This window comes from Carassius auratus, unplaced genomic scaffold (genome assembly GCF_003368295.1).
Source record: "Carassius auratus strain Wakin unplaced genomic scaffold, ASM336829v1 scaf_tig00027555, whole genome shotgun sequence".
In the NCBI taxonomy this organism is placed as follows: Eukaryota; Metazoa; Chordata; class Actinopteri; order Cypriniformes; family Cyprinidae; genus Carassius; species Carassius auratus.
This window is the reverse complement of record NW_020525603.1, coordinates 21,411-31,517: the sequence shown is the minus strand read 5'-3', so window position 1 is coordinate 31,517 and position 10,107 is coordinate 21,411. Positions and strand designations below refer to the sequence as shown.

Below are 10,107 nucleotides of genomic sequence, written 5' to 3'. Positions count from 1 at the left end.
ATTGTGTACTAATTGAAACTAGGAAATATATTGGAAGTAAAGGTTGTTCATTATGTCCCATTGATAAACTAATAATTCCAATATAATTGCCAACCTTCCTTCTGCCAGAAATAAATGTAATTTTGACAGTATTTCAGGTTTGAGTAGAAGTATACAGAAACTGACTATACATTGAGGGATTTAAGACATGAAGTGTAACAATCACTGTATTTTCTAACTTGTCCTGCTTCCACCAGGCTGTAGAGGGCAGTGTATATATCCATATAAAGCTCTCTTGAGCCCCTTTCACACTGCCATTCCGGCAAATACACGGGTGAAGTGTTCGGGCAATTGTTCCCTGGGCGCTAGATTTTGCACTTTCACACTGCCAGTGATGACCCAGGATATGTGCGTGCTTTCACACATAACCCTTGAAGATCCCGTAACGACACGTGACATCAGGGCGTGACGTGTAATGTACGAGTCGAAAATGTTAGGCATGTTATACTTTCACTGAAGCTAGCGAACGATCTTGGCGTCAGCGCGGAAAGTGAGGAACAAACTGATCTCTGCTTCATTACAGTTTGCACATATTTTTTTGTCGCAAATGTTGATCTTCCTTCAAAACAGCCGGCAAAAGAGTTGCACGATAACGCGCGTCATCACTTCGACACGGAATTAGATCTGGCTTTTGTTCACACAGCGCTCTTCTCGGGTCGAACCCGGCAATGTTACTAGCTCCCCGACCTGGGTTCAATGCCGGAATCAATCCTGGGACGTGGTTGCTTTCACACAGAAGGCGACCCGGCAATGTTCCGGCAATATTCCGGGTCCGACGTGCAGTGTGAAAGGGGCTTTGCCGTCATGCCGATGAAGGTAACTACAGGTCTCAATAAGAAATAAAAACCATTTTATTATAAAGAATACTGCAAACAATAAATAGTTACAATTTTGGTTGCATGACCAAGGTGTGACCTGATGTTATGAAAATATGTAATACATCCCAAATACCTTTGTTGATAACAGGAAAAATGTGGCACTGAAAACAAATAAGTGTAATATATACTTAAGCTGTCAGACTTTGGCACTGTGCACACATGTAATTGTGCATTTATTTTATACACAGTGCTAGTTGTTGAGTTGTTTGTCTGTACATAAAAGAAATAGCAGCTCATGAGAATGAAATAGTGGAGTGTGTTTACATTGTAATTTTCAGACATTTGGTTATAATCTCGGGACATATTTTAAACCGATAAACCACCCAAAAATCTGCTGTAGATTTATTTAACCTTAGACCACCCATGATGTAGCTGACTTTTTTTTTCTTCAGTTGAACAGCAAAGAAGATTTTTAGCTGAAACCATGGTCCTTGGTGATTTAAAAAATGCAATGGCTACCATCACTTGAGAGTCAAAACCAAAAAAAAACACAAAACTAATACTTCATCTTATGATGCAAAACAATCAGCTTGTGCAAGAAGCTGAACATTATTAAAAAAAAATATTACATGTAATCCATAGCCTTAGACTATCTGAAGAAAAATTGTCACCAACGGGTTGGATGGCTTAGAGGTGAGTAAATTAACAGCACATTTTCAGTTTTGAGTAAAGTTTCCTTCTATACTGAAATTATGACCAAATGTCTGAAAATTTAAAAGAAAATACTCTTTTTCCTATTGTAGAAAAGTCATTCTAGAGCATTGGTTTATCCCAAATGGTCCTCTCATACAGTAGGCAACGTAGGAAAGTGTCATTCATAATTCAAGTGAATTAGTTAATTCCAAACGCATACTCTATTATGTATTGTATGGAAATTGGACAGACAGAATTATCACCAATTCACGCCTATGTATTAAAGTATGTCAGTTATGTAAATTAGGGTGTTTCTGTATCCGCATTTACCTGATCAGGTTTGATATTGTAAACCCAATTGTTATGCGTCGTTCATTTAATAAATGTGTTTCTATACATTATAAATAACCACTTTGACACACCTTCCCACTGACTTACATTGTCCTAATCTTCCCTGAGAAGCAGAATTCATGCGGTAAGACAGTCATTACTCTTTCCAATTTCAGGTTGCATAGTTTCAGTAAACTTACAAACCCCTCTTGGGGATTGTTTTTAATAATTTAATATCCCATAAGAATGTCCTCTATATATTTTTTTTCATAATAACTTTAGTAACTTGTGCAAGACTGCAATTATTCTTTCAGAGACCCTCTGTCTCAAGAAGCTTTTAGTGCTTGCATTTCTTCCCTTCAGCCGATGTCGTGTGTGTTTCTGAGGAGCCGTACAGCAGAGGTAGACTATAAAGACATATGATCCCCAGACTGATGCAGACACAGACCAGAGCTGATCCAGCGGTGTTATTAAATGTGATAGGAGGAGCAGTGACCAGCAGCTGAGACTGTCTCAGCACCATGTCAGCTTCGATGGCCTTCATCTGGAAATGTGTCCCAATAATTGCACACACGTGAAACAGTTGATGACTGTGGCCTGTAGGAGTCAGAAGAGAGCCATTCACTTGAGAACAATGAATGAAGATTTCCTGTTTTAGTCGTGGTTTCTGAATTTTTGATTCTGGACTTAATTTAACACCCATTATAATTCAGATACTGACTGTATTCTGAAAACCCACTGTATTGAGCTAGTTTACACCCATAGGGTCTTCTTAGAAGAGATTGTGAAAATGCACAGCTAGAAACAGAAACTATAAAATATTGAATATGTATAAATATTTAATATCTATGTGAGGGGTCGTTACTTACCTATGTAATCAAAGCGTCCAGGTGCCAGTCTCTCAGGCAAGTGTGTTGCAAACAGGAAGGCGGTAAGAAAAGCCAACAATGTATGGTGAACATGAATGGAGTTTGCTTCATTATCAGTGCAGCCCTCACCCACACACAGAAACAACTAGAAAGAGGCAACAGAAATAAATTACAGGTCACGCCAACATTTTATTGTAATTTTTTTTTAAACCAATGCACTGCATTGGGTTTTCCAGGGAGGAAAAAAAAACTCTACTTTAACCTAGAAAAAATATTCTAAAATGTAAGAAATATGTTCCCAGTAGTAAAAAAAAAAAAAAAAAAAAAAAAAAAAAAAAAAATTAGAACTAGATAATTAGATAAAACAGTCATTTCCGATATAAAATATCAGCTTCATTCCTTTAGAAATTAGGTTATTTAACCAATCAGATCGTTGTCTGAACAGCCTGGGTATTTGCGTTGAGTGTGCTGAAACTTACCCTGTAGAAGAGGGGAATGTTGTCAAACAGGTAAGGGTAGGCAAAGGCAAGAATTCGCAACACCTTACTCAGCCGTGGGCTCTGTCTCTCAGAGAAACTGACAGGTAGAGGAAGAAAGACATGTTTTATGTTCATTAATGAAAACATCAGTTTTAGTGCTGGTGGTGAGGTTATGTAATTGTTAGAAGCGGTAAAGAGAGACTGATTTGTCATTATCACAAAAACACACTAGGTGGAAGCGTATGTGTTAATAATATTATAGAGTATTTTAATAGGTTAAAAGGAAGAAAACATTAGTGAGTGCCAGAGGATTCTGACACATTCTGGGTTTAAACTGTTACCTTTCATCGATGTCATAGTGAAGGAATGGTAAGCCAAGCCTTAACACAAAATGAGGAAAATTAAGATAATATTCAACTATAAAACTGCAATGTCATGTTTATATAATAAACTTTGTATTCCACACAATTACTGTAGCACAGACTGAATTTATAACATGTCTGTATTTAGGTTTACAGCATTTCTTTCATGGTTCTGGTTAATGGTTCTCATGCTGAGGAGTTAGTGTGGTCGCTAATTATTTTTTGGGGAAGTCGTGGCCTAATGGTTAGAGGGTTGGACTCCCAATCGAAGGGTTGTGGGTTCTAGTCTCGGGCCGGACGGAATTGTGGGTGGGGGTAGTGCATGTACAGTTCTCTCTCCACCTTCAATACCACGACTTAGGTGCCCTTGAGCAAGGCATCGAACCCCCAACTGCTCCCCGGGCGCCGCAGCATAAATGGCCGCCCACTGCTCCGGGTGTGTGCTCACAGTGTGTGTGTGTGTTCACTGCTCTGTGTGTGTGCATTTCGGATGGGTTAAATGCAGAGCACAAATTCTGAGTATGGGTCACCATACTTGGCTGAATGTCACTTCACTTCACTAACTTAACTATGTACATTTTTCAGTATATAGGCTATACATATATACAGTACATTATATATATATAAGGAATGCAACTGATGCTGGTTACATAACCAGGACAACATGACAAATGTAGTATGTCGGGATATCATGCTACACACATTCATACTATATAAAACATAAATTTTTTAAAGAAGTACCTACTCAGAGAGTATGTGGTTTCGGGGTGTAGCCAGCATTGAAAAAGTGAAGCATTGCTGTGAATGGTTCGGACAACACATTTAAATGAACTATATTTATTCTTTGTAATATAGCTACTGTTTTTGACTTCTGTAAATTCTTTTCTGTATATTAGGGTGTTTTTGTATATTTAGCATAAATTTGCCTGTTCAAGTTTGATATGCAAGAATGAACTGAGCTTGTTCCACATACTCAAAGACCCACTCACCAGAAGTATGTAACCCACATTTTTGCAACCTGCATTTGTGTTGTTAGTATGGTGGTGTGCTAGCAATAAAGACTATAGAATGAAATGGAGCCTTACCTCGAGTAGCAGGACAGGCTGGTTGAGACGATGGTGTTTAGTACAGCTACAGGAATGTAGTATGCATGAAAAGTGCTGTTCACCCATGCATCAGGAAATACGTATGCAGAGTAGCTGATCGCTGAACCTGCATCAACATGCAATCAGTCACATGAATATTTTTAAATGTATCTGTATATTTATTTGTGCATTCTCATTTTACCTACACTAGCAGATAAAAGTTCAGAATAATTAAGATGTTTAAATGTATTTGAAATTCATTAAATATATATTCAGCATTATAACATTGCGATGCTAAATTCACTTGGATTATTTAAAATCATTGATTTTAGTTTTTTGTATTTATTTACACAAAACATACAACTTATTTTTTTGTTTACTAGCTATTGGCCAAAAAAATATATATAATGATCAGCTTATGTGTGTTGGAAATAATTCTATTACCAGTACATCGCTAGAAATAATGTACAGAATTGTGATACTGTCTGCTGTATGTGATGTGTAATGCAATCTGTATTTGAATTAATTGTGCAAGGATTCCATTGTGTCTGTTAAATATTGCAGTACAGAACTTTGAACCTTGAACTTTGTCTTTATGGCAAATATAACAAGCCAAGGAACTGAGAGTGTTGCAGTGAATGTGCCTGTGTGTTCCTCCCTTACCGAGGCTGTACAGACTGAGCGCTCCATAGTCAAAGAAGTAACAGATATGACGAGAGCAAGCAGACATGGTGCTGAAGGTGTGGGCACAGCTGGAGGCCAATGGATACACACAGCAGGAGAACAAGAAGACCAGCAGAGGCCATGTGTATGCATCATACAACGCATCCTCCATCAGCAACACTGTCATCAACTTCCATAGAAAATACCTGATGGAGAAAAAAAAAAAGGATGAGACAGTGACAGACAAGTTTTTCCTCTTATGACTGTTTACATTCTTTTCCACAGAAAGCCTAGAGGACAATTGCTTGCATAGTTTCTACACACAGTTGCTGACATGGAAACTACAGAATCTATATCTAAGCAAGTGAATGTGTTTAACTGAGAAAAAAAAACAAATTGTATTCAAATTTTTAACCTGCCCAGACTTGCTTGCAGAGTTTGTTACTATCAGATCAGTAAAGGTCTAAGGTCTAAAGAGCACCAATAAGGCTGGTTTATAGCACCTGTACAGCGTACAGTAAAGAAGAATTAATACAGTACAGTAGAGTTTCCAAAGATATCTTGCATGCAGGGTTCCCACCCCTGCAGACCAGCTATATATTTACTATAAAAACACTTAAATTCCTTGGGTTTGCTATATCTATAGCAACAAAACTAAATTAATTTTACTTGGTTGGAACAGCAGCTACGCTAATTATGTCTCTATTTGTTTCTCTGTTTTGCTAGTATTTACACAAGCTCCGGTCTGGATCCAGAACACCTGAGAAGAGATGATGCTGACCCTCCAGACTTGCTTGCCGAGTTTGTTACTATAGGAATGATCTTGACAGAACGACACAGAAACAAACAGAAGTACATGAACACACACAGATCGCACAGATCAGTCTTATCAGTAAAGGTTTCTATAGGTCTAAAGAGCACCAATAAGGCTGGTTTATAAGCTGTACAGTACGTACAGTAAAGATTAGAATTAATACAGATGGTAGAGTTTCCAAAGATATCTTGCATGCAGGGTTCCCACCCCTGCAGACCAGCTATATATTTACTATAAAAACACTTAAATTCCTTGGGTTTGCTATATCTATAGCAACAAAACTAAATTAATTTTACTTGGTTGGAACAGCAGCTACGCTAATTATGTCTCTATTTGTTTCTCTGTTTTGCTAGTATTTACACAAGCTCCGGTCTGGATCCAGAACACCTGAGAAGAGATGATGCTGACCCTCAGAGGACCCTGAAACAACATACAGAACTAACAAGCTGTGCTACTTACTATGCAATCACATAATAATTGCAATCACCATTTAAGCTACTACTTAATATTGTAGAAACTTAATTTTCTGTAAAGTTGCTTTGCAATGATTTGTATCGTAAAAAGCGCTATACAAATAAACTTGAATAGAACTGAACTGAATAAGAGCAAAACCCACGAGATGTAGTCTGTAATTGCCGATATCACTTGTTTTGTGGCGGAAATAAACCGCTGCTGAAAAAACTTGGTGCCATGCAAAATTTGAAGTGAAGATTACAGATACTTATTAAAAAATTTATTGTAGTAATGTAGAGAGTACAAGTTATAATAATTATGATATTATGATATAACTAATATATTTGATACTCAGTAAACCTACAGAGTATCCAAAAAGTTCCTAAAGTACTGAAATTAAATACATTTACTCAAATATTTCACAACTCTGATTTTTGCGAGCATCTAGGATTTAGCAATGTGCCCTAAGAAACTTGACATTTAGAGTTGTCTTATTAAATCTAGTCTTTAAATCTCAGATTTTTGAGTGATGAATCATGCTTACAGGTCTGATTTACTCTTGGTTGCTTTAGAGGGATCAGTGAGTTTAATAGAACCAAACACTAACACAGACTCAGGTTACAGATTCCAAGCTGTGTCCTATTGATTTACTCTCGGTTGACTGTCTATTTAACCATTGTGTTGTATCAGAGGATGTGTTAGCTTTGAGATATGGCATACTTTAAATAAACATGCCATGGAAAAATATGTAAAAAAATATGTAAACATGTTTTTGCATTGAACGGTAAACTGACATTTATATGTAATAATTTAGGATATGCTTTTACATCCATAGAAAGAGAAAGATTCAAAGCAGTTGATTATATATAGCAGCCAATTTAAGCAGAACAGTAGAGAAAAAAGAAGAGATTATGAAAACATTATTAAATAATATGAATAAAACAATATAATATTTGATAGTATATGTTTATTGTAGCTTTATAGTATAAAATAATGTAACATTTATTATTTAAAAAGTATGTTTCCATTTATTTGCTTTCGTTTTATTTATTTTTATTTATTTATTTTTTTGTCCTTTTTTTCTTTTTGTAAAGCACTGGTTAAAATGAGTGGATGCATGAATGAGATTTAAAATGATCTCACTTCCTTAGATGGAAGTTGTCTGGAAATTTAAGTGATGCAATGACAAGTAGGCATTAATCTACAAAATTAACTCTGTTTAATGCCATAAAAAAATACAAATAAATAAAACCATACAAGATCACGATAAAGCCAAATAGACTGCCAGAAGTTAATGAATCAATGGTCTGGAGAAAGCTCTGGTGAGAATCACACTAGGAGATCATTAACAGTGCTCATCCAGTAAGGTTAACTCTTCTAGGAGCTGCTCAGCTGGGTTAAAGCACGGTGAGGGATGTAACAATCCACTTTGGAGATATTCAAGTCTCAGCAAACCGTACACACACACTCAGTCTAAATACTGTTACCATGTAACCCAGGGTACCATTGTGCTGTTAAAACTGTGTGAGTTCATATACTAGTGTGTGTGTTATAAGATAACAAATGCCATACTGAAAAGTTGCAAAGACATGGAGATATGCATAGAGAAAGAGAGAAAGCAAGCATGAGAGATAAAGGGTGACAGAGATTGCACAAATGAACGTGTTTCTCTGTACCAGGTTGGTAGAAAGTGTGTCCAGACATTGAGGGTCTCATTGGTGAGCTGAAAGAGACTCAACACACAGTCTGTGGCTGAACTACGAGGATGCCGATATCCGGAGATGATACCGTCCTCTTGAAATGCCTACCATGGGAAAGAGTCACAAACACCTCATTTAATAAAGACAGCTAAGCAGTTCTCACTACAGGAAAAAAAGGTAAGGCAATAAAATAATGCAAAGCATTAATATGAAAATCACAATATGTTTGGGTACACACCTTCAGACTGTTTCACATCAGGTTGCACAGTAATAAGAGAGTAAAGAAAATAAAAATCAAGTGCTTCCTATTATCAGTTTATCTATACCAAGAACACCTTAAACTTATACAACTAAAAGCACACGATATCAGTTTGTTGTGGTAATTTTGTGTTTGTTAAATGAGTGAACTTACTTTGGGCACTTGGTTGACATTGAGGACACTTGTAGTTTGACAACGTAGTTTGATGAGGCTGAACATGATGCCTTGATGAACGGCCCTCAGTGGCTGACTCAAAAAAAGAGAGAGGCTAAACATACATCAACACACCGGCAGATACAGAGAGACACTCTTCCACTCCACCTGATCAGAGACCAGCTCGGTTTGCCCTGCCCTTTTCATCACACATACAGACATCATCCTCCACTGTAAAGACACACCTGACCTGATACACACACACACACACACACACACACAGCCGACAACCGGCTAGGTGAGAACGCTCACAGGAGCGATTCATAAGCACATAGTTTCAGACATCACAGAATTTCAATCCAAACATGGATGCACACAAAAATGTGTAGACAGGTTGCCATATATATACTACTGTTCATAGATATGGGGTCAGTAAGAGGTTCCCACAAAAACGTTAAGCAATACAACTGTTTTTAACACTGATAATAATAAGAGATGCTTACTGAGCACCAAATCAGCATATTAGAATGATTTCTGAAGGAAGAGTTGCTGCTATTCAATTTTGGAATAAATTACATTTTAAAATATATTAAAATATTTGTTTTAAATTGTAACAGTATTTCACTGTTTTAATTTATTTTTTGATTAAACAAATGCAACCTGGATGATCATGCAGCTGTTTAAAAAAAAAAAAAAAAACTTCTGAATTGTAGTGTGTGTCTATAAAATAAATTAAATGACAAATAAAAAATGTTTAAGAATTATGTAAACAAAGATTTTTTTGAAAGCATTTTCCCTTTCAGAGAGATGTAAACTCAATCTCAGGTGTAACTGCCTGTCTATAACTGATTATGACGATTGAAACAAGTACATCTACACAGAAAACTGAGCTTGTTGTGCTCTGCCGGGACAGACCCCACTTGCTCATTCAGCGGGGGGTGTTTAAAGCAGGTTCAGGAAGTGTAGGTGAAGTTGTGGAATGAATGGAGGGTGTGAAAACACATATATTTACAACGTTAATCCATAATTATAATACAAATAAGTAATAATAAATTATATTAATAATTCATATTTCCCGTCAAATAAGCGTCACAAATTATACAACAGTGTCAAATAATAGATCTTCTTCGAATGATCAACCGCATCCTGTGAAATATTTTTCCTTTTACAACATATCCGTGTGGACATCTTGTGTTTCTGGTGTGCAGATTTTGAAATGAAACTGCAAAGCAGGCATTCCACTATGTTTCAACAGAAGGCAGAATGAACAGTTGGTGAAGGTGTGGGTGGGTGAAGCGGTTTTGAGTCGTTACATAAAAGTTATGCCAAATGTCACCACACGATGGCAGCATTTTCTAATCTAAATAATTTACCACGTCTCTCTGTATCA

At 36.7% G+C, this 10,107-nt stretch overlaps 1 protein-coding gene across 1 annotated transcript; it reads right to left on the bottom strand.

Moving 5' to 3' along the window:
• Positions 1–1,000: 1,000 nt before the first annotated feature.
• Positions 1,001–8,973, bottom strand: LOC113079267 (membrane progestin receptor gamma-B-like). Its single transcript, XM_026251489.1, has 8 exons — positions 8,718–8,973; positions 8,282–8,409; positions 5,339–5,544; positions 4,676–4,802; positions 3,570–3,608; positions 3,229–3,325; positions 2,750–2,894; positions 1,001–2,477 (listed from the first exon to the last, which is right to left on the bottom strand). Exons 1-8 carry the CDS (start codon positions 8,838–8,840, stop codon positions 2,218–2,220), a joined length of 1,125 nt encoding a protein of 374 aa, XP_026107274.1. The 5' UTR covers positions 8,841–8,973; the 3' UTR covers positions 1,001–2,217.
• Between the last annotated feature and the right edge of the window lie 1,134 nt (positions 8,974–10,107).